Source organism: Oncorhynchus tshawytscha, linkage group LG18, assembly GCF_018296145.1.
Source record: "Oncorhynchus tshawytscha isolate Ot180627B linkage group LG18, Otsh_v2.0, whole genome shotgun sequence".
Taxonomy (NCBI): Eukaryota; Metazoa; Chordata; class Actinopteri; order Salmoniformes; family Salmonidae; genus Oncorhynchus; species Oncorhynchus tshawytscha.
In genome coordinates, this window is record NC_056446.1 from 26,588,373 (window position 1) to 26,611,833 (window position 23,461).

At 45.6% G+C, this 23,461-nt stretch overlaps 1 protein-coding gene across 13 annotated transcripts in view; it reads left to right on the forward strand.

Annotated features, from left to right (window-relative positions):
* The window catches only part of otofa (otoferlin a), a 128,033-nt gene extending 105,120 nt beyond the window's left edge, over positions 1-22,913 (forward strand). For 3 of the 13 annotated variants that reach the window (XM_042300871.1, XM_042300874.1, XM_042300880.1), the window contains 22 exons: positions 93-254; positions 2,403-2,474; positions 3,795-3,914; positions 4,104-4,265; positions 5,893-6,055; positions 6,708-6,883; positions 7,100-7,129; positions 7,268-7,399; positions 7,638-7,713; positions 9,619-9,767; positions 9,985-10,257; positions 10,434-10,561; positions 10,841-11,011; positions 11,730-11,890; positions 12,016-12,158; positions 12,360-12,448; positions 13,983-14,081; positions 15,647-15,888; positions 16,072-16,250; positions 16,345-16,445; positions 20,281-20,338; positions 22,456-22,913. In XM_042300871.1, the coding sequence (XP_042156805.1) occupies positions 93-254; positions 2,403-2,474; positions 3,795-3,914; positions 4,104-4,265; positions 5,893-6,055; positions 6,708-6,883; positions 7,100-7,129; positions 7,268-7,399; positions 7,638-7,713; positions 9,619-9,767; positions 9,985-10,257; positions 10,434-10,561; positions 10,841-11,011; positions 11,730-11,890; positions 12,016-12,158; positions 12,360-12,448; positions 13,983-14,081; positions 15,647-15,888; positions 16,072-16,250; positions 16,345-16,445; positions 20,281-20,338; positions 22,456-22,677 (3,108 nt within the window). In that variant the 3' untranslated portion in view covers positions 22,678-22,913. Of the gene's footprint in view, positions 1-92; positions 255-2,402; positions 2,475-3,794; positions 3,915-4,103; positions 4,266-5,892; positions 6,056-6,707; positions 6,884-7,099; positions 7,130-7,267; positions 7,400-7,637; positions 7,714-9,618; positions 9,768-9,984; positions 10,258-10,433; positions 10,562-10,840; positions 11,012-11,729; positions 11,891-12,015; positions 12,159-12,359; positions 12,449-13,682; positions 13,782-13,982; positions 14,082-15,646; positions 15,889-16,071; positions 16,251-16,344; positions 16,446-17,119; positions 17,328-20,280; positions 22,433-22,455 lie in introns of those variants that run through there. The other 10 variants (XM_042300877.1, XM_042300873.1, XM_042300879.1 and 7 more) reach the window with 10 other exon arrangements.
* Positions 22,914-23,461: the final 548 nt, after the last annotated feature.

Sequence of the window (23,461 nt, forward strand, 5' to 3'; positions counted from 1 at the left end):
CACTGGCCCCCAGTGGCCATAACAAGAAGTACACCCCATAAACTGGTTTCTAATTTTGTTTTTCTTTCTACGGTTGTCTCTGTGGCGTCCAGGGCAAGGCAGAGTTCATTGGTCGGACATTTGCTAAGCCCATCACTAAGATGTGTGACGAGCACTACGGCCCTCCGAGGTTCCCCCCACAGCTAGAGTACTACCAGATCTACCGTGGTAACTCTACCGCCGGTGACCTACTGGCTGCCTTTGAGCTGCTGCAGGTCAGCTGATCACACACACTCGCACACATAGACACGTGTGCACACTGCAAGTACACACACACACATCAGAAACATACACATATGCACATATACACACCAGGAACACGCACACCAGGAAATACGCACGCATGCTCGCACACACACACACACACACACACACACACACACACACACACACACACACACACACACACACACACACACACACACACACTAGGAACTAAATAACATGCCAGGAACACACTAAGAGCATGCCATTGACATGCATGGAAAGAGTTTAAAAATACACACCGACGCACAAGAATTTATTAGACAAATGGATCACATGGAGAATGACAACAGATTTACCAAATGCATGGAATATGCAACTGCAGCTGTGCACGGAGCACGGTGACGGGCTGATTCCTCAGCAAATCTAGAAAAGAAGGGTCTCTCTTTCCCTCTCTCTCTCTGCCTTTCCTTCTCTTCATCTGTCTGTTATTAATTTCCATTTCATCTTAATTGTCCGTCGACAATTTTCTTCATCCTCCATGCCTCTCCTCTTCTTCTTCCCCCATGCTTCTCCTCTCATTCTTCCTCCATGACTCCTCCTCTTCTCCCTCCATGCCTCTTTTCTCTTTCTTCCTCCATGCCTCTCCTCTCCCTCTTCCTTCATGCCACTCCTCCTCTTCTTCCTCCAAGCCTCTCCTTCTTCCTCCATGCCTCTCCTCTCCTTCTTCCTCCATGCCTCTCCTCTCCTTCTTCCTCCATGCCTTTCCTCTCCTCTCCTTCTTCCTCCATGCCTCTCCTCTCCTCTCCTTCTTCCTCCATGCCTTTCCACTCCATCTTTTTCCAGGCCTTTCCTCCTGTTCTTCCACAATGCCTCTCCTCTTCTTCGTCCTCCATGCCTCTCCTCTTCTTCTTCCATGCCTCTACTCCTCTTCTTCCATGCCTCTACTCCCTTATCCCTCCATGCCTCTCCTCTTCTTCTTCCATGCCTCTACTCCCTTATCCCTCCATGCCTCTCCTCCTCTTCTTCCATGCCTCTACTCCCTTATCCCTCCATGCCTCTCCTCCTCTTCTTCCATGCCTCTACTCCCTTATCCCTCCATGCCTCTCCTCCTCTTCTTCCATGCCTCTACTCCTCTTCTTCTATGCCTCTACTCCCTTATCCCTCCATGCCTCTCCTCCTCTTCTTCCATGCCTCTACTCCCTTATCCCTCCATGCCTCTCCTCCTCTTCTTCCATGCCTCTACTCCCTTATCCCTCCATGCCTCTCCTCCTCTTCTTCCATGCCTCTTCCCTTATCCCTCCATGCCTCTCCTCTTCTTCTTCCATGCCTCTCCTCCTCTTCTTCCATGCCTCTACTCCCTTATCCCTCCATGCCTCTCCTCTTCTTCTTCCATGCCTCTCCTCCTCTTCTTCCATGCCTCTACTCCCTTATCCCTCCATGCCTCTCCTCTTCTTCTTCCTCCATGCCTCTCCTCCTCTTCTTTCTCCATGCTTCTCCTCCCCTTATTCTTCCATGCCTCTCCTCATCTTATTCCTCCATACCTTTCCTTCCTCCATGCCTCTCCTCTTCTTCTTCCTCCATGCCTCTCTTCCTTCTTCCTCCATGCCTCCTCTTATTCTTCCTCCATGACTCCTCCTCTTCTCCCTCCATGCCTCTTTTCTCTTTCTTCCTCCATGCCTCTCCTCTCCCTCTTCCTTCATGCCACTCCTCCTCTTCTTCCTCCAAGCCTCTCCTTCTTCCTCCATGCCTCTCCTCTTCTTCCTCCTCCATGCCTCTCCTCTTCTTCTTTCTCCATGCCCCTCCTCTCCTTCTTCTTCCATGCCTTTCCTCCCCTTCTTCCTCCATGCCTCTCCTCTTCTTCCTCCTCCATGCCTCTCCTCTTCTTCCTCCTCCATGCCTCTCCTCTTCTTCCTCCTCCATGCCTCTCCTCTTCTTATTTCTCCATGCCTCTCCTCTTCTTCCTCCTCCATGCCTCTCCTCTCCTTCTTCCGCCATGCTTCTCCTCTCCTTTTTCCATCCTCTCTTTATCACCCTGTGGTCCCTTGACTCTCCCTCCTTCTCTTTCCCCCTCCTTCCTTCACTGGACCCCTGCCCTACTCCCCCCTACCTCCTGCCCTCCACCTTACATACTCCTGTACCCTGTCCCCACCCTGCAGATTCCCTATGACGATGAGGAGATCAGGAGGGCTCTGATTGCTGTCCATGACTTTGCTGTTCCTCAGATTAAGGTGCTCTTTTCACTCTTCTGTCCCTCCCTCTGTGATCACTCTCTGGTCTGTTTAACTCTATGGTCTCTCTGGTCTGTCTAACTCTATAGTCTCTCTGGTCAGTCTAACTCTTTGGTCTCTCTGGTCAGTCTAACTCTATGGTCTCTCTGGTCAGTCTAACTCTATGGTCTCTCTGGTCAGTCTAACTCTGGTCTCTCTGGTCAGTCTCTCTGGTCAGCCTAACTCTATAGTCTCTCTGGTCAGTCTAACTCTATGGTCTCTCTGGTCAGTCTAACTCTATGCTATATCTGGTCAGTCCAACTCTATGCTATATCTGGTCAGTCCAACTCTATGCTATCTCTGGTCAGTCCAACTCTATGCTATCTCTGGTCAGTCCAACTCTATGCTATCTCTGGTCAGTCCAACTCTATGCTATCTCTGGTCAGTCCAACTCTATGCTATCTCTGGTCAGTCCAACTCTATGCTATCTCTGGTCAGTCCAACTCTATGCTATCTCTGGTCAGTCCAACTCTATGCTATCTCTGGTCAGTCCATCTCTGTGAAATGGTTAGGTGTTAGCGGGGTGCGCACTAATAGCGTTTCAATTGGTGATGTCACACGCTCTGAGACCTTGAAGTAGTTGTTTCCCTTGCTCTGCAAGGGATGTGGCTTTTGTGGAGTGATAGGTAATGATGCTTCGTGGGAGGCAGTTGCTGATGTGTGCAGAGGATCCCTGGTTCGAGCCCAGGTAGGGGCTAGGAGAGGGACGGAAGCAAACTGTTACATTTGGTTATTCTATCTCTGATCACTCTCTGGTCAGTCTAACTCTATGGTCTCTCTGGTCAGTCTAACTCTATGGTCTCTCTGGTTAGTCTAACTCTATGATCTCTCTGGTCAGTCTAACTCCATGGTCTCTGTCATCAGTCTAACTCTATGGTCTCTCTGGTTAGTCTAACTCTATGATCTCTCTGGTCAGTCTAACTCTATGGTCTCTCTGGTCAGTCTAACTCTATGGTCTCTCTGGTCAGTCTAACTCTATGGTCTCTCTGGTCAGTCTAAGCCTTCTTCTGCTGAGTGTTTTAATCTATAAAGGTGCTTCTCTCCCTCTCTGACTCATCCATCTCTATTCAGTATCTTGCTCTGTAACTACTCTCTCTAACTTCTGTACCTCTGCAAAACTAGTCCAGAACAAAGCCAAACTAAAATCTAGGAGAACAAAACATCTCAGGTCCTTTTATTGCTGAATACTGAAGCTGATGTTTGTAATTTCATTTAATTGTATCTCCCCGGTATGTTGTATACATTGGTTGTTGCCTCCTCTCCCTTCTTTTCCTGGAGTAGATTGGACAAGGGGGGAGGGCAGAGCTTCCTCCCATCGATGGTCCAACAGACTCAGAACGTGGACCCATCCTCCCTGTACCCATGGGCATCCGACCTATCCTCAGCCGCTACCGCATAGAGGTGAGACAACACTCCATGTCTAGGGAACAGCACTCAGAGAGGGTATACAACTACAAGCTAGAGGAAAGAGAGAAAATAACCCAAAGATAGAAACTGGAAGGTGGAGGACACAGGTCCAGGTGGTGGCGGTAAGGGGAGATCAAGGCAGAGATCAAATGGTCTGATCCAGTCTGATATGTTGTGGTCCAGGTTCTGTTCTGGGGCCTGAGGGACCTGAAGAGGGTGAATTTGGCCCTGGTGGACAGACCCAGGGTGGACATCGAGTGTGCAGGGAGAGGAGTCCAGTCTGCTCTCATTCAGAACTACAAGAAGAACCCCAACTTCAGCACCCTCGTCAAGGGGTTTGAGGTGGTGAGTAGAACCTGGTCAAATCTCGATGGTCTTTCAGACAATGAAAGACAGCAGATACTGTACATAAAGGCAGCAAAAATTAAATGTCCTCTCACTGTCAACTGCGTTTATTTTCAGCAAACTTAACATGTGCAAATATTTGTATGAACATAACAAGATTCAACAACTGAGACATAAACTGAACAAGTTCTACAGACATGTGACTAACAGAAATGGAATAATGTGTCCCTGAACAAAGGGGGGGTCAAAATCAAAAGTAACAGTCAGTATCTGGTGTGGCCACCAGCTGCATTAAGTACTACAGTACATCTCCTCCTCATGAACTGCACCAGATTTGACAGTTCTTGCTGTGAGATGTTACCCCACTCTTCCACCAAGGCACCTGCAAGTTCCCAGACATTTCTGGTGAGAATGGCCCTAGCCCTCACCGTCCGATCCAACTGGTCCCAGACATGCTCAATGGGATTGAGATCCGGGCTCTTCGCTGGTCATGGCAGAACACTGACATTCCTGTCTTGCAGGAAATCACGCACAGAACGAGCAGTATGGCTGGTGGCATTGTCATGCTGGAGGGTCATGCCAGGATGAGCCTGCAGGAAGGGTACCACATGTGGGAGGAGGATGTCTTCCCTGTAACGCACAGTGTTGAGATTGCCTGCAATGACAACAAGCTCAGTCCGATGATGCTGTGACACACCGCCCCAGACCATGACGGACCCTCCACCTCCAAATCGATCCCGTTCCAGAGTACAGGCCTCGGTGTAACGCTCATTCCTTCGACGATAAACGCGAATCCGACCATCACCTCTGGTGAGACAAAACCTTGACTCGTCAGTGAAGAGCCCTTTTTGCCAGTCCTGTCTGGTCCAGCGACAGTGGGTTTGTGCCCATAGGCGACGTTGTTGCCGGTGATGTCTGGTGAGGACCTTACAACAGGCCTACAAGCCCTCAGTCCAGCCTCTCTCAACCTATTGCAGACAGTCTGAGCACTGATGGAAGGATTGTGCGTTCCGGGTGTAACTCGGGCAGTTGTTGTTGCCATCCTGCACCTGTCCCGCAAGTGTGTTGTTCAGATGTACCGATCCTGTGCAGGTGTTGTTACACGTGGTCTGCCACTGTCCGTCCTGTCTCCCTGTGGCGCTGTCTTAGGCGTCTCACAGTACTGACAGTGCAATTTATTGCCCTGGTCACATCTGCAGTCCTCATGCCTCCTTGCAGCATGACTAAGGCAGATGAGCAGGGACCCTGGCCATCTTTCTATTGGTGTTTTTCAGAGTCAGCAGAAAGACCTCTTTAGTGTCCTAATTGTTCATAACTGTGACCTTAATTGCCTACGGTCTGTAAGCTGTTAGTGTCTTAACGTCCATTCTACAGGTGCATGTCCATAATTGTTTATGGTTCATTGAACAAGCATGGGAAACAGTGTTTAAACCCTTTAAAAATGAAGATCTGTGAAGTTATTTGGATTTTTACGAATTATCTTTGAAAGACAGGGTCCTGAAAAAGGGACGTTTCTTTTTTTGCTGAGTTTATTGAATGGATTCAAGCTGGTTTAAAACTGACCTTAGATCTTGCATATAGGCCAGGGCAACTTCCTAACTCTCTATGGTAACCCTGACCCCATCAGGACCTGCCAGAGAATGAGCTACTTCACCCTCCTCTGAACGTCCGGGTGGTGGACTGCAGAGCGTTTGGCCGCTACACCCTGGTGGGTTCCCATGCCGTCACCAGCCTGCGACGCTTCATCTACAGCCCCCCAGACAAGACACACAACAACTGGGCCAGCGCAGGTAGGCCTACTCACACTCTACTACTTCTTATTTCTATTACAAGAGATTACATTTTTGTATTGATCTGGGGAATCCAAACCATGTATTTATACTATTTGAGTATATACATTTGTTGATATACTGTATAGTATCAGAATCTAATCTTCAAAATGATTTTCAACAGTTTGTGATTTCCTCTCAGACTGACTCAGACCTGCGTATGAATATGAATTTTCTATTGCTTTACTCACCTTGATGCTTCCTGGCTTTTTCCCACTCCTGCTCTCCTTCTCTCCCACTCTCTGGGCCAATCTGTATTCTCTTTCTCTCACTTGCTCTATCTCTCTTTCTCTCTCTCGCTCTTTCTTTATCTCTCACTCTCTCTCTCTCTCTCGCTCTCGCTCTCTACCTCTCGCTCTCTCTCTCTCTCTTTCTCGCTCTCGCTTTCTCTATCTCCATCTCTCTCTCTATCTTTCTCTCTCTCTCTCTCTCTGTCTCTCTCTCTCTATCTTTCTCTCTCTCTCTCCCTCTCTCCCTCTCTCTCACTCTCACTATCTCTCTCGCTCTCGCTTTCTCTATCGTTCTCTCTCTCTTTCTCTCTCTCTCTGTCTCTCTCATTCCATTTCTTTGTTGTGTCCTGTTCCTCCTCGGTCACTCCCCTGACCCCTTTCAGCTAGACTGATGAATGGCTACATGGTCCTGACCAACGGGGGGTCCCAATCTCGCCCCTGCTCCCCTTACACCCGCACCCCACCCCGCACCCTCTCTCGCCCCGCAGGTGATGTCACAGTCAACATGGATGCCGACCCCTCAGTCAGGAAGATGGACACGGTGGTCAAGTTAGACGCTGTAAGCTTTTACACGCGTGTCTCTGACGTTTATCACTTTTGATTTCCTATTTTTGGAATGAAAAGGACAGAAGTAGAGATGCCCTCAAGGACTGAAATTGAGGTTGATGGCTTTACCTCTGGTCCTGTGTGTGGTGTAAAATCTATTCCTGTTTTGTTTAGATGTATATATTTTGTGTGTAATTTGGTGCTGTTTTGTGTGACCCTCCCCCTGTAGACGTCTGATGCAGTTGTTAAAGTTGATGTGGTAAGTCCTGGTATGGAACTGTTCCCCAACGTTTGAAAGAGCGTCACAATGTGGACAGACATCAATGCACACCTGTAACATTTATCTACTATGCCAGTTAGCACGTAGTTTATCAGACGATCTCTCTTGTACCCGCAGAATGAGGAGAAAGAAGAAAAGAAGAAGAAGAAGAAGAAGAAGAAGGGAGAGGTGGAGGAGGACGATGAGACAGACGAGAGCATGCTGGACTGGTGGTCCAAATATTTTGCTTCCATAGAGACACTGATGGAGGTGAGAGATCGATTCTGTTCTATTCTATTCTGTTCAATTCTATTCTATTCTGTTCAATTCCATTCTGTTCAATTCTATTCTATTCTATTGCTTTATGTTCCGTCTCGTAGGAATATGGTTGTATTCTGGAAATAGAGTGTTTGAGTAGTTCCAATAAGACAACTGGAGTGTTCTAGAATAATGTCAGTTCCATGTGTGTCTTGTGGGGATAATCCTGATGTGTAGTTGTTTTTCCCAGATCCTCAGGGCTCAGGAGGCAGCTCTGGCCGAGGCAGAGGAGAGGGAGGACCAGGAGATAGCAGCAGAGGGAGCAGGTAAACACTGCTGGTGCTGAGCGTCAACACAGAGCATCTGTTGGCTAACATGTCTCTCAGAATGACAGGATTCTGGGCCAGCTCTGATTGGTGGATGAGAATGGGAGTAGTGTATGGGTTTGATGTGTGCTTTTTGAGATGAATGAGCTACAGGATCAGAGTGTCTATCTCTGCCTGCTTGTGGACTGGTGGAGAAGGCACCAGAGTAGAGTATAGCATGTGAAGGCATTGTATGCATTGCACATCCTCCTCACTCTCATCATTCATCCCTAGCACCTCCGACCCAATTACCCCTCATCCATCACCACCTAAATTGGAATGAAAACATGACCTCATATCATACCCATCGACCCCTCACACCAGCATGACCAACCCTGCTGTGCACTACCATGAAAGTTGGCTGATAAACTGAACCATTAAGGAATGCAACATTTGCTTATATGCTTATAAAGCAAATCAATCCCTTTGTCCCTTAATCCCCTGATTTAACCATAAATGATGTGGATACATCTAATAGATCTATACATCTACTAATTACCACAAACTCAATTTTAAATGAAAGTCTAAAACTTTGAAAAAATATAAATGTCTTGTTTACCAAATTCCTATTAAGATATTCTCCCAGAATTAGAAAAAAAGGATAATATGGTAACAGAAAGACAGACAGACAGACAGACAGACAGACAGACAGACAGACAGACAGACAGACAGACAGACAGACAGACAGACAGACAGACAGACAGACAGACAGACAGAGGAACCAACTAACAGACAGACAGACAGACAGACAGACAGACAGACAGACAGACAGACAGACAGACAGACAGACAGACAGACAGACAGACAGACAGACAGACAGACAGACAGACAGACAGACAGAGGAACCAACTAACAGACAGACAGACAGACAGACAGACAGACAGACAGACAGACAGACAGACAGACAGACAGAGGAACAAACTAACAGACAGACAGACAGACAGACAGACAGACAGACAGACAGACAGACAGACAGACAGACAGACAGACAGACAGACAGACAGACAGACAGACAGACAGACAGACAGACAGACAGACAGACAGACAGACAGACAGACTTACTTACTTACTTACTTACTTACTTACTTCAAATACAGGTGATTACAAATACAGGTAACTGCCAAAATAAAGGAAGCACCAAAATAATGTGTCTTAATAGGGTGTTGGGCCACCACAATCCACCAGAACAGCTTCACTGCACCTTGGCATAGATTCTGTCTGAAACTCTATTGGAGGGATGCGACACCATTCTTCCAAGAGAAATTCCATAATTGGTGTTTTGTTGATGGTGGTGGGAAACGCTGTCTAAGGCGCCACTCCAGAATCTCCCAGAAGTCTTCAATTGGGTTCAGATCTGGTGACTCAGACGGCCATGGCATATGTTTTCACGCTAACCATTCAGTGCCCTATGGATCGGGGCAATGTCATCCTATGGGGGCATAGCCATGGAAGCAAAAATAATGGCCAAAATAATGGCCTGCCCAGCATTTTTATACATGACCTTAAGCATGATGGGATGTTAATTGATTAATTCATTTCAATATACTTTGTACTTTGTATGTATTTACTCAAGTGTTTCCATTATTTTGGTAGTTGGTATTATTTTCCATTTTAATCACTCATGATGTAATGGAATTCAGTAGTCCTGGCAATGGATGGCCAGAGGGGTCAAATGTCAACTTTCATGTTGATTGACATCTGGGGTGTTGTGTCGTGTCCATCCATTCGTACCTCTTCACACCTCCCTCCCCACATCACTCCCCTCCTCCTCATCCTCCTCCTCCTCCTCCTCCATTAATTCACTATTCACCCCCCTGCCCCCCTCCACACCCCCTCCTCCACTCCTTCCACTCACCCCACAATCAGATATCAAACCTGATGACCTCCCTGTAAAAGGCTCCAAGGGGAAGGAGAAGAGCCGAGACAAGAGCAGGAACAAGGAGAAGAAGAAGAGCCACCATGCAGGAGAGGAGACAGAGAAACACTCCAGCAAACCCAAAGTGGACGAGCTGCTGGTCAGTAGGACTAGAGATTCCACTGGACACACACACACACACACCTTGTTGTTCAGAGTGTGTCTGATACCATTCCACGTGTGTGTGTGTGTGTGTGTGTGTGTGTGTGTGTGTGTGTGTGTGTGTGTGTGTGTGTGTGTGTGTGTGTGTGTGTGTGTGTGTGTGTGTGTGTGTGTGTGTGTGTGTGTGTGTGTGTGTGTGTGTGTGTATTGTCCAGGTGTACAACAAGGAGCTGGAGGCAGAGTATGATAACTTTGAGGACTGGCTCCACACCTTCAACCTGTACAGAGGGAAGGCAGGGGACGACGATGAAGCAGCCCTGGATGACGACAGGATCGTGGGCAGATTCAAGGGCTCCATGTGCATGTACAAGTTGCCTCTGTCTGAGGAGATCACCCGGGAGGTGGGCTTTGACCCAAACATGGGCATGTTCCAGAGCATTCCACACAATGACCCTATCAACGTGCTCGTGCGCGTCTTCGTGGTCAGGGTGAGTGACACCCCTAACCTCTAACCTCTAACCATAAACCAAATCTTTCCCAGGTTGTTGCTCTTAACTTCAGCGACCTAAGCATGTATTCTCATTCATCTCACTTGGTAAAATAAGGATTCAATAGATTGTAAGTAAAAACCTACACCATACCACCCACCAACACTGTATTCCAGGCCACAGACCTCCACCCTGCTGATGTGAATGGGAAAGCGGACCCCTATGTTGTCATCAAACTGGGCAAGTCAGAGCTGAAGGATAAAGAGAACTATATCTCCAAACAGCTCAACCCTGTCTTTGGCAAGTGAGTGTGGATGGATACATTCGTTGCACATTGGTGCTGATTCAACAAGCCAACTCATATAGAACATTGCAGTCAAGTGTATTGAAGCATTACTGTACTCTTGTAACAGGCATAGATGCAGCGGCAGCGCCATCTATAAAAAGCTAGCCACTTCTTATTTCAAATGTCATCCCTACTCTCTCCATCTCTCCCTTTCTTGTCTATTCCCTCCCACTCCTATTCCTCCCTCCCTTCCTCCCCCTCCTTCCCTCCCTCCACTCCCTCCGCCTCCTCTCTCAGGGCGTTTGACATGGAGGCTACGTTTCCCATGGAGTCCATGTTGACCGTGTCAGTGTATGACTGGGATCTGGTGGGCACTGATGACCTCATCGGGGAGACCAAGATCGACCTGGAGAACCGCTTCTACAGTAAACACAGAGCTACCTGTGGCATCGCTAACAGCTACTCTGTGTGAGTCCCTGTCTGTCCATGTCATTCTGTTTTACGGTCAGTTGTCTGTCTGTCTGTCAGTTAGTTAGTTAGGTGGTTCCTCTGGTCTGTCTGTCTGTCTGTCTGTCTGTCTGTCTGTCTGTCTGTCTGTCTGTCTGTCTGTCTGTCTGTCTGTCTGTCTGTCTGTCTGTCTGTCTGTCTGTCTGTCTGTCTGTCTGTCTGTCTGTCTGTCTGTCTGTCTGTCTGTCAGTTAGTTAGTTAGTTAGTTAGTTAGGTGGTTCCTCTGTTTGTCTGTCTGTCTGTCTGTCTGTTAGTTAGTTAGGTGGTTCCTCTGTCTGTCTGTCTGTCTGTCTGTCTGTCTGTCTGTCTGTCTGTCTGTCTGTCTGTCTGTCTGTCTGTCTGTCTGTCTGTCTGTCTGTTAGTTAGGTTGTTCTGTCTGTCTGTCTGTCTGTCTGTCTGTCTGTTAGTCTGTCTGTCTGTCTGTCTGTCTGTCTGTCTGTCTGTCTGTCTGTCTGTCTGTCTGTCTGTCTGTCTGTCTGTCTGTCTGTCTGTCTGTCTGTCTGTCTGCCTGTCTGTATGTATGTATGTATGTATGTCTGTTAAGTTTATACCTCTGTCTGTCTATCTGTTAGTTAGTTAGTTTGTTCCTTTGTCTGTCTGTTTCCCCCAAAAATGTTAAGAAACTAGAAAATAAAGTAAATATCGACAACAGTCTGGTGTTGTTGTTTGTTCCTGGTAGACATGGTTACAACGTGTGGCGTGACCCGATGAAGCCAAGTCAGATCCTGGCCAAGCTGTGTAAGGAGGGCAAGCTGGACGGCCCCCACTACGGTCCCGGGGGCAGGGTCAAGGTCGCCAACCGCGTCTTCATGGGTGCCACAGAGATCGAGGATGAAAATGGTATGTTTTTGACCTAAAGTATGATACATTTGTGCTGTTGAAAATATATTTATTAAGCTTTGCCTACATTTAGAGACCTGAAATTTACTGTGCGTATGTGTGTGTGCGCGTGTGCGTGTGTACAGGTCTGAAGAAGCAGACAGACGAGCACCTGGCCCTGACGGTGCTGAAGCACTGGGAGGAGATCCCCAGGGTGGGCTGTAAACTCATCCCAGAACACGTGGAGACAAGACCCCTACTCAACCCTGACCACCCTGGCATTGAGCAGGTCACACACACACACTCCTAGTTATTATTAGTATAACGTTATTATAAGTGTTCATCTGGAACTAAGAGTTTAATTTATTTTGATCACATTTTAGTTAATTGATAATATAGTGCCTTATGAGGGTAAAATAATTAATAATATTGGATAATGAAGCTGTTATGAGCTGTTATAACCTGTTATGACCTCTGTTTAACCCCACAGGGGCGGATTGAGATGTGGGTAGACATGTTCCCCATGGACATGCCAGCACCTGGACCCGCCATCGACATATCACCACGTAAACCAAAGAAGTATGTCATGTCTGGGGCCGGCGGAAGTGTCAGAGTTCAGTCAGTGTACTCTTAGAGAAAAGGGTTCTCAAAAGGTTCTCCTATGGGGACAGCCGAATAACCCTTTTAGGTTCTTGATAGCAACTTTTTAGTGTAGGTACAGCATTGGAGTCTGGTGGGAGGAGCTATAGGAGGACGGGCTCATTGTAATGGCTGGAAGGGCATAAATGGAACGGTATCAAACACATCAAACAAATAGAAACCACATGTTTGACTCCTTTCCATTAATACCATTCCAACAATTACAGTGAGCCCATCATCCTATAGCTCCTCCCACCAGCTACTCTGAGGTACAGTATATGTTGCACATTACCAGATAGATCAAGGCACAACATAAACATTTCCTAAAGGTTTGATTGACTTTTTGCTTCTTATTTATGATCCTATATGAAGTGCTGTATATATGAGTCTCAAAGCAGAAGGATGTAGTTTTCCTACTTATATCCCTTCCAGGTTTTCTGTGGTAAGTGTTGTATCTCATTAGAGTAGGTTGGTTATCTAGTGGTTTTCTGTGGTAGGTGTTGTATCTCATTAGAGTAGGTTGGTTATCTAGTGGTTTTCTGTGGTAAGTGTTGTATCTCATTAGAGTAGGTTGGTTATCTAGTGGTTTTCTGTGGTAGGTGTTGTATCTCATTAGAGTAGGTTGGTTATCTAGTGGTTTTCTGTGGTAAGTGTTGTATCTCATTAGAGTAGGTTGGTTATCTAGTGGTTTTCTGTGGTAAGTGTTGTATCTCATTAGAGTAGGTTGGTTATCTAGTGGTTTTCTGTCATTAGAGTAGGTTGGTAAGTGTTGTATCTCATTAGAGTAGGTTGGTTATCTAGTGGTTTTCTGTGGTAAGTGTTGTATCTCATTAGAGTAGGTTGGTTATCTAGTGGTTTTCTGTGGTAAGTGTTGTATCTCATTAGAGTAGGTTGGTTATCTAGTGGTTTTCTGTGGTAAGTGTTGTATCTCATTAGAGTAGGTTGGTTATCTAGTGGTTTTCTGTGGTAGGTGTTGTATCTCATTAGAGTAGGTTGGTTATCTAGTGGTTTTCTGTGGTAGGTGTTGTATCTCATTAGAGTAGGTTGGTTATCTAGCACTAGACCTGGCCTGGTACATGTCTCACCATAGGAGTGTACAGCCACCTCCCAGGGCCAATTAAGCACTAGACAACAACAGTCCAACTGTGTGTGTTCCTTCCTCCCCCTTCACCAGATATGAGCTCAGGGTGATTATATGGAATACAGACGAAGTAATACTGGAGGACGATGATTACTTCACTGGGGAAAAGTCCAGTGACATATTTGTCAGGGGGTAGGTACCACAGAGGGCTGCGGCGTTATGCCCTGATAGCCCAGTGACGAAGTGGCGTGCTCCTGCATTTTTTTGGCGTTAATCATTGTTTTTTTGTTTTGTTTGTTTCCACGTTTTCTGTGTGTTGCGTGTTTGTTTGTGTCTCTTGTTTGTCGTCCTCTCTCTCTCTCTCCTGTGTGTCGATGCTGTGCTGTTGTCCAGCTTTGAACTGCGTGTTATTATTTGGAACACTGATGACGTAGTTCTAGAGGACGATGCTTTCATGACAGGAGAAAAGATGTCTGACATTTATGTCAGGGGGTAAAACACACCTTTAAATCGCATGGCTCGTACAAACCCCTCCCCCTTCCTTACCCGCCCCTCCCTTAGCCCTCCTATCAGCACGCAGTAAACCACAATGCCTTCACGCCTACAGACAGAGGAAGCCAATCAGGACCATACCACTTAAACAGCAAAGAGGTCAATGTGTCAACAAATGACACTAGGGCAAGCTCATCCACTATTCATTATTGAATTAACCAGGTTAATGGATTGAAAACTGTTTGCAATAAGTTCTGTGAATGACACACTTAGAAGATAAAAGAGTCTGTCAGTTCTCATGCACATTAAATTGGATATAAGCTAGGATAACTCTAACAGTATTCCATTTTGACTTGCCAATTGCTAATCATCCTTACTGTCATTAGTTTAACTGGTATGGTGCTGCATTCCTACAACAGTTGTAGATTGTCTTGGGCGGGGGTTAAAACTACTCGGGATTCCAGGAAGCCTCATGCATGGCAGCATTAGCAAAAAAGGTTTGCATGGGAAATGGAATGGATTCCATATTGTTTTTGCAATTGTATTGTCATTTGCTGGCACTTATTAATGATGCTGTTGAGAATATATCAATACTAATGGACATAGAAGTCGTAGAAACGTTTTTGGCCGGGGCCTCTCCCCTCCTGCTTCTCAAATGTGCCACCTTCAGGTTTTCAATTCAGTCCAACAGAAAATATGTTGAAATTCCAGTTGAAGATTCTAAAACTGACATAAATTTTCAAAGATACATTTTCAATTCATGAAATTGGAATTTTGTTTTATTTTCTGAATTTAAATGGAATTGAACCCTCCTCACCAACCACTGGCCACTTGGCACTACTGCAGGGGATAAACTCAGTCTGCCACCCCACACTGTGCTGAGCCTGCATTGAGACTAGATTTGCATCGTAAGACACTTCTGTTAATGTTAATCTCGTATCTGCATCTTCCCTCCAATGAAGGAAAGCACTGTCATAAAAATGTATTTGACTCTTTTTGTAAAGCTTTGTGTGTGCATGGCATTTGTAATATGTGACCGTCCAACACCAAATCAGGCAATTTGTATTTAAATACACAGTGTGAACTCTATTCTTATTCATTTGTTTTACAGTGGTAATACTTGTTATAGAATTCACCTAGGTGCAAACACTATGACCACTATTTCACAGTTTCAATTTGATTTAATTAATAATCTCATACATTTGTCATTACTGGCTGGTTTCTTATTGGAGGGTCCCACCATACGTGTTTTGCTTTTCAAATACTAACATCCTTTTTGTGTATTCAATGGAACAGACCTGTAATGCATACAACACATACTGAGTCATACTATGAATAGCAATCTCAAATCACATTAACTGATGTAAAATGGTGATCTGATCTTCACTGCGTCTGCCTAACCTCCACAGACAACCTTCACACAGAGCATGATAAGTGAAGCTTGTTAATATGCGAAAATAACCCAATAATAACACAGTCATTACACTTAATTTACTACATCATCAGGTCAACATGACCCTCACCCCTAACCTCTGACCCCCTGTGACCTTCGACCTTTAACCCAGCTGGCTGAAGGGTCAACAGGAGGACAAGCAGGACACAGACGTCCACTACCACTCTCTGACGGGCGAGGGGAATTTCAACTGGCGCTTCGTGTACCCCTTCGACTACCTGATGGCTGAGGAGAAGATCGTCATCTCCAAAAAGGAGTCCATGTTTTCCTGGGACGAGACCGAGTACAAGATCCCTGCACGCCTCACCCTGCAGGTCTGGGATGCTGACCACTTCTCCGCTGATGACTTTCTAGGTACTGTAGGCCTACACTGCTGGAGCTCTCTAGAACTCTACTCATTCTTCTTTAAAAAAAAAATTGTCATTTTTCTCAAATGTTCTCCATTCACTTGGCCATATACAGTTCCTTTATATCATCCCTCAAGCTCTGTCATCTCCTCAGTTATCCTCTAATGTCATGTATTGTCTCTCCTGACAGGTGCGATAGAGCTGGACCTGAACAGGTTTCCCCGCGGGGCGAAGACAGCCAAGCAGTGTTCTATAAACATGGTCCAGAACCAGGCAGAGCTGCCCTGCATCTCCATCTTCAAACAGAAGAGAGTCAAGGGCTGGTGGCCATTCGTGGCCCGTGACGAGAACGACGAGATGGAACTCACGGTGAGTGAGTGAGTGAGTGAGTGAGTGAGTGAGAGTGAGAGAGAGACCCACACACACACATTGGATCATTGGAATTATTGTGTCTTCCTCTCAGGGTAAAGTGGAGGCGGAGCTTCATCTCATGTCGGCAGAGGAGGCGGAGAAAAGTCCTGTTGGTCTTGGACGCAATGAGCCTGACCCTCTGGAGAAACCAAAGTAAGATCTTTATATTTACAGTATACACACACACTCACACTAAGACTATACCCACATACACATTCAGACAAAACGTACACAATCACAAATAACTCTATGTTAAAAGCAAAGGTGGGAAACAGAAAATAAGTCAGACATGGTCAACTTTCCTATAATCCTCCACTTCCTTCAGGGGTTCTATTCACACCATGCAAAAATAACACTGTGCAAGTGTTAAAACCAACTGATTTCTCCCGGTCATTTATTTCTAAACCTCTATTCTGCATCCATCAGAAGCTGATAATGGTTTACATTTTAGTCGACACTTTTTTTCTAGAGCGACTGGAGTGCATACTGTACACCTTTCATTCACATTGGTCCTCCATGGGAATCGAATTCACAACCCTGGCATTGCAAGCACTGTGCTCTACCAACTGAGCCACACTGGCTTATTCAGAGGTTATGTGATGCACACAATGACTTGAAATAATAATAAGAAATACAGTCTATTTTGACACCTGCACCTCATTGCAATGTGAACACACTTTCACGGCATCACACTGTTCTCTTCCTGTCATCTCTTCACGTTTCCCTTCTTACTGTCTCTGTGTTGCCTCCCTCTCTCCCCTCCAACCTGCGTTGTCTTTCCTTCCATCTACATCCCCTCCTCTCCTCCTCCTCCCCTCCTTCTGAAGTCGCCCGGACACCAGTCTCATGTGGTTTGTGAACCCCCTGAAGTCCATCCGCTACTTCATCTGGCACAACTACCGCTGGCTGATCCTCAAGGCCCTGGGCCTGCTGCTGCTGCTACTCCTGTTGGGTCTATTCCTCTACTCCTTCCCTGGATACCTGGTCAAGAAGATGCTGGGGGCCTGAGGGGGCTGAGACCTACCAGGGCCACTGGTAGCCCCCTCTCTCTTCTCCTATCCTACCGTTTCCTCTCCTGCTCCTTCTTTTCTGTCACTTTCTCTTTGTCATTTACCCTATCTCTGGTCCTCTCCTTTTTTCTGTCTGGTCCTCTCTCTGGTCCTCTCTCTGGTCCTCTCTCTGGTCCTCTCCTTTTTTCTGTCTGGTCCTCTCTCTGGTCCTCTCTCTGGTCCTCTCTCTGGTCCTCTCTCTGGTCCTCTCCTTTTTTCTGTCTGGTCCTCTCTCTGGTCCTCTCTCTGATCCTCTCTCTGGTCCTCTCTCTGGTCCTCTCCTTTTTTCTGTCTGGTCCTCTCTCTGGTCCTCTCTCTGGTCCTCTCTCTGGTCCTCTCTCTGGTCCTCTCCTTTTTTCTGTCTGGTCCTCTCTCTGGTCCTCTCTCTGGTCCTCTCCTTTTTCTGTCTGGTCCTCTCTCTGGTCCTCTCTCTGGTCCTCTCCTTTTTCTGTCTGGTCCTCTCCTTTTTCTGTCTGGTCCTCTCTCTGGTCCTCTCTCTGGTCCTCTCCTTTTTTCTGTCTGGTCCTCTCTCTGGTCCTCTCTCTGGTCCTCTCCTTTTTCTGTCTGGTCCTCTCTCTGGTCCTCTCCTTTTTTCTGTCTGGTCCTCTCTCTGGTCCTATCTCTGGTCCTCTCTCTGTCCCTCTCTCTGGTCCTCTCTCTGGTCCTCTCTCTGGTCCTCTCTCTGGTCCTCTCTCTGGTCCTCTCTCTGGTCCTCTCTCTGGCCCTCTCTCTGGTCCTCACTCTGGTCCTCTCTCTGGTCCTCTCTGTCCTCTCTCTGGTCCTCTCCTTTTTTTCTGTCTGGTCCTCTCTCTGGTCCTCTCCTTTTTCTGTCTGGTCCTCTCTCTGGTCCTCTCTCTGGTCCGTTCTCTGTCCCTCTCTCTGGTCCGTTCTCTGGTCCTCTCTGGTCCTCTCTCTGGTCCTATCTCTGGTCCTCTCTCTGTCCCTCTCTCTGGTCCGTTCTCTGGTCCTCTCTCTGGTCCTCTCTCTGTCCCTCTCTCTGGTCCTCTCTCTGGCCCTCTCTCTGGCCCTCTCTCTGGCCCTCTCTCTGGTCCTCTCTCTGGTCCTCTCTCTGGTCCTCTCCAGTTCTCTCCTCTGTTCCTCCTTTTCACTGATCCCATATGTGTCTATCCCTTTCCTCCCATCTCCTGTGGTATCTGTCACTCAATGGATGTTATCACATCTTCTTCTCCCCTTTCTACCACCTTCCTTTTCTATAACCTCTTTCTTCTATCCCTCCACCCCTTTCATCTCTTGTCCTCTTTCTTTTCAGGTCCTATTTTCCACATCGCAGGTCTGTCTCTCAATCTTTGTATTTTCTCAGATAGACAAAGATTGTGTCTGGTACCTAGTCCTCTTTTCTTTGTTTCCTGCTTCTCCCTGTCTTAGTCTCCTTTCCTGTGATGTCTCTTGTCTCTCAACCTGTCAATGTCTTGTGTCAATCACGAGTCTGCCATTGTGCATCACACCGTCATTACACTGGAGACGTATTATATGCAGTGCAAAACTTTTGCCTATAAATGTACAGCATTATACTGGCACCTGAGTTGCTAGCAGTCTAAACCACTCCATGGTGAAATTCACCAACAGAGTGGAGCAGAGACCAGGCTTTGTGGAATATCTAGCCCCGACTACATCGATTCAAGATCAATACTTTAAAAAAAACTAATAATGAAACGCCTACCTGGTACCTATGTTTTTCTTCTGTAGTTAAGTGCATTTATTTGTTGAAATCCAGACTTTTTCAATAAATGTTAATCAAATACAAACACCGACTTTTTTGGCTGTTTCTGTTTCTCAGATGGCAACTTAGTGTGAATGCTCATGTGCGAATTGAATCTCCAATGACGTAGACCTAGGTCTCCAAACACGCATTGTACAATCAAATCACACAATCTACAGATGGTGTGTTGACCAATCAAATCACACAATCTACTGATGGTGTGTCGACCAATCAAATCACACAATCTACTGATGGTGTGTCGACCAATCAAATCACACAATCTACTGATGGTGTGTTGACCAATCAAATCACACAATCTACAGATGGTGTGTTGACCAATAAAATCACACAATCTACAGATGGTAATTCTCCTTAATGTAAAACATGTTGCAGCATACAGCATCCCTGCTGTAAATTGGATGCTGTAATGTTTTACAGTAAGGAAAATAGTACTGTGAAATATATAACTGCATCGATGCTGTACAGCAAAATTACAGTATTAAGCTGCAACTCTGGTGCCAGGATAATGCTGTAAATTTACAGTGAAATTCTCCCTGAAATCTGAATTTAAGAAAAAACATAAAATACATGTATTCAAGTTGTTAACAACATTAACTACAAATCAACAATAAGGGCTGTCATTATATGGGCAGCAGGTAGCCTATCGCTTAAGAGCGTTGGACCAGTAACCGTAAGGTCACTGGTTCAAATCCCTGGGCCAAATAGGTGAAAAATTGATCGATGTGCCCTTGAGCAAGTCACCTAAACCTAATTGTTCCTGTAAGTCACTTTGTGAGTGTCTGAAAAATGTCAAACAATCATCATCCCATTTTATGTCTTCATTGTCTGAGGAATATATCTGTGCTTAGCTGACTGTGCAATGGTCTTTTGGTTAATACACATAATGTAGTTATTTCATAAACAGGGTTGTTTGCGTAGTAGTGTACGGAGAAATGTGATCCTTTGGAAATAGTCATACATCATATATGGCTCACTAACACTGGCCCTCCTCTTTTCTCTTTTTATCCTCCACCTCTGGCCCCCTTATCACCGTTTCCTCACCCCACCCACTATCTTCCCTTTAACCTACTCACCCCTCTGTCCCCCACCTCTACCTCTCCCACAACTGCCCTCCATCAACCCCATGTCCTTCTCCACTCCCTTCCCTATATCTTCTACCCCGCTATCCCCCCACCCATCCCATCTAACCTCCCCCCAGTCGGCCAGACACCACCTTCCTGTGGTTCCTGAGCCCCCTGAAGGCCATCCGCTACCTGGTGTGTAACCGCTACAAGTGGCTCATCATCAAGATGATTGTGGCCCTGCTGCTGCTCATGATGCTGGGGCTCTTCCTCTACAGCATGCCTGGCTACCTGGTCAAGAAGCTGCTGGGGGCCTGAGGGGGATGAATGAGTGGATACATGCGGAGACAAGATGATTGCAGCCCCCCTCCCTCAACATCCCAGCCTTGCCCCCGCCCCACCACCCATCTAACCCGGGCAGTGCTGCTTAACACACATTCTACTCAAAGTCGTTCTATCTATCCCTTGGACTTTTTATCTATCGCTTTAACTACTAAAAACCAAGAACGTCCATATATCTTCTACTCTACAGTAGCACAGTGGGCCTAACCACTCCTGCGATGACCACTGACTAACCAATCAAACTCCTTGCCCCTGATCTGATCATCAATGATGTGGCATACCCTGATGTAACATTTGAGACATTGTTTATTTATTGATCTATTTGTTTGTGACTTAAATGATGTGGAAGGACATGGTTAGTGGTCAGTTGATCGGTACTGTTGGTCTTGCATGGACATACATTTCTCAAGTGATGTTGTCATTTTTCCCATTACTTCTATTATACGGCTGTTTTTAAATGGGAATCATGGGGTTGGTTGGTGTGATCACTTGAACTGGACAACAAATGGATTGTTTCCAACAGTTAAAGTTCCTCTTGCAGCCTTTGTACACATCTTAAATAATGATGAAGAGATTGAACAACAGATGTCTATTTTCTTAGGACCTAGTTTAACAAGATTTAAAGAGGAACAAAGAATACAATAATAACTTTTGAATATTTATCAATTACCGAGCTAAGCATGCTATCGTTTGGTTTAATTTGTGTCCTCAAACACCAACATTTTATGGAACAATGCTTGTTTCTTCAGCCCTTCCTTCAGTGACCTGGAATGCTCTTATAGATTGTTACTGTTATCCAGCAAATGCACAGTAGGTTTAGAGACAAATATGCATGCAACTGTATTCTAACATCTCAGAGTGATTCAGTTTACATGATCATCTGACAAGGCATGACTTTCTATTGTAGCTTTACAGTCAGTTACTAAACCTTTTATTTATGTCCGGATCTAGACCATTTTTTTTCACAATGTAGAGATTCCTAAGTGGTTATGTGCATCTTATAGCACATGAGACGTACAGGAATAGGAAGGTGGGGATTGGCCTCTTGACCTCTACCCAATCAGATTACTCGGCTTGCCCTATCAGTTTTTTTAATCAGTTTAATTACTATGCATACTACCTTCCTCTAATTACTTGTTTTTGATTGACTTTTGATTACTATTGATAGTGTTCTGCAATGTTGAGGGAGATAGCACGTAAGCATTGCACTGCACCTTTTATACCTGCTGGAAACTGTGTAGGTGATGAATACAATTTGATTTGAGATTACTTAGTTTGCAGTGGGCAGTTCCCCCATGGTTTCCCTTGCTTGACCTACCTGTAGTTATTAGGCAAGTTAGCATTTTTCATAATGAATCTTGTTCTGGAGGCAGCTCTGCAGAGTGGTCACTAGCTGGCACAGCCACAAAGTCATAAAATCTGATTTTAAAATTAACCCTAGCTTTAACCACACAGATAACCCTAATTGATAACCCTAGCCTTAAATTAAGACCATCAAATGAAATTCTTTCCAGAAATGTTTACAATTGCCACTTTTGACTTTGCAGCTAGCTCAGGTCTGCCTCAAGGACAAAACTCATCCCAATAAACGTCAGCCTGCAGTTTTGACATCATTTGTGTTGCAGTCATCTTAGTGATCCTGTGTTCACAAAATACAAACCAACAAAAAAAAACATTTTAATGTTTGCACTAACTCTCGTCTGTTTGTATGATAAAGTGTATTTATATATTTCTGTTGAAAAGTGTGCAATCTTAATTTGTCTGTTTTAACAAGGACTTTCAATAAATTGAATGAATTGAAAAACAATTTTGGGAAATGTTAGGTTTATATACGTTTACAGCGTCTAATAAATGTCGCTGTGTTCTTGATGTGTGTGGCAGAGGTTGCATGAGTATCTAGACGACTCTTTTGAGGGTATTGTGTGCATATTTGTGTTGTGTGTGTAAAACATCTCCATCTCTCCCTGTAGTCGTCCCAACACCAGTCTGTCGTGGATGCTGAACCCGGTGCGTGTAGTGTGTATCCTAGTCTGGAGGCAGTACAAGCTGCACTGTGCTCTGCTGCTGGGGGCCGTCCTGGGACTTCTGTTCCTGGGCCTGCTCTTCTTCTCCCTGCCTTCTGCCCTCAGCTACAAGATCTTCAACGTCGCTGGCTGAACACACACTTATCAACCACACACATGCAAACGTAACTTTCTCTCCATGTGGCTGATCCCTGAATGTATTTGCATCTTAAATTGTTTGTATTGTACTGAACAAGTTCTAATGCCTTACATTTTATTCAATATTGTTGGTAACATTCTACTTTACTACTAGTTAACTCCCATTATGCACTTTATATTTGACATTGTGTTAAACATCAACTCCCATACTGTAAGTTGATAAAGTGATTTATTTTCCTCATCAAATATTAAACATTTCCACTACACTGTTCGTGTGTGCTCTTCTCTTCCTCATTGGTCAGCTCATTCACTCAGGAGCCAACGGCATCACCTGGGTGGGCAGAATATCCAGCTCAGAATTCATCCGAAGAAAAGTAAATGTCTCTAAATAAGCACAAACATTCTGGACATTAACCCTCTAGATGCTCTTACACACACACTCACCCTGGAGGCGCTGTATTGGTGCAGCAGCATCTGTAGCTCTGGATTCTGTTTTAAACTCTGTGTCTGTCGTTAAACCGCGGTCAGAACAATGCTGGGAACAGACCGATAAAAAACAAAATCAGTGCTCAATCAATTACCGCTCTTTATATCAACAGTTTTATAACTCAATTAGAGGCCGGATTGAATCTACACTACATTAGCAACAGCCTTCTAATATTGAGTTTCACCCCCTTTTGCCCTCAGAACAGCCTCAATTCGTCGAGGCATGGACTCTACAAGGTTTAAAGCATTCGACAGGGATGGTGGCCCATGTTGACTCCAACAAGTTGGCTGGATGTCCTTTGGGTGGTGGACCATTCTTGACGGGAAA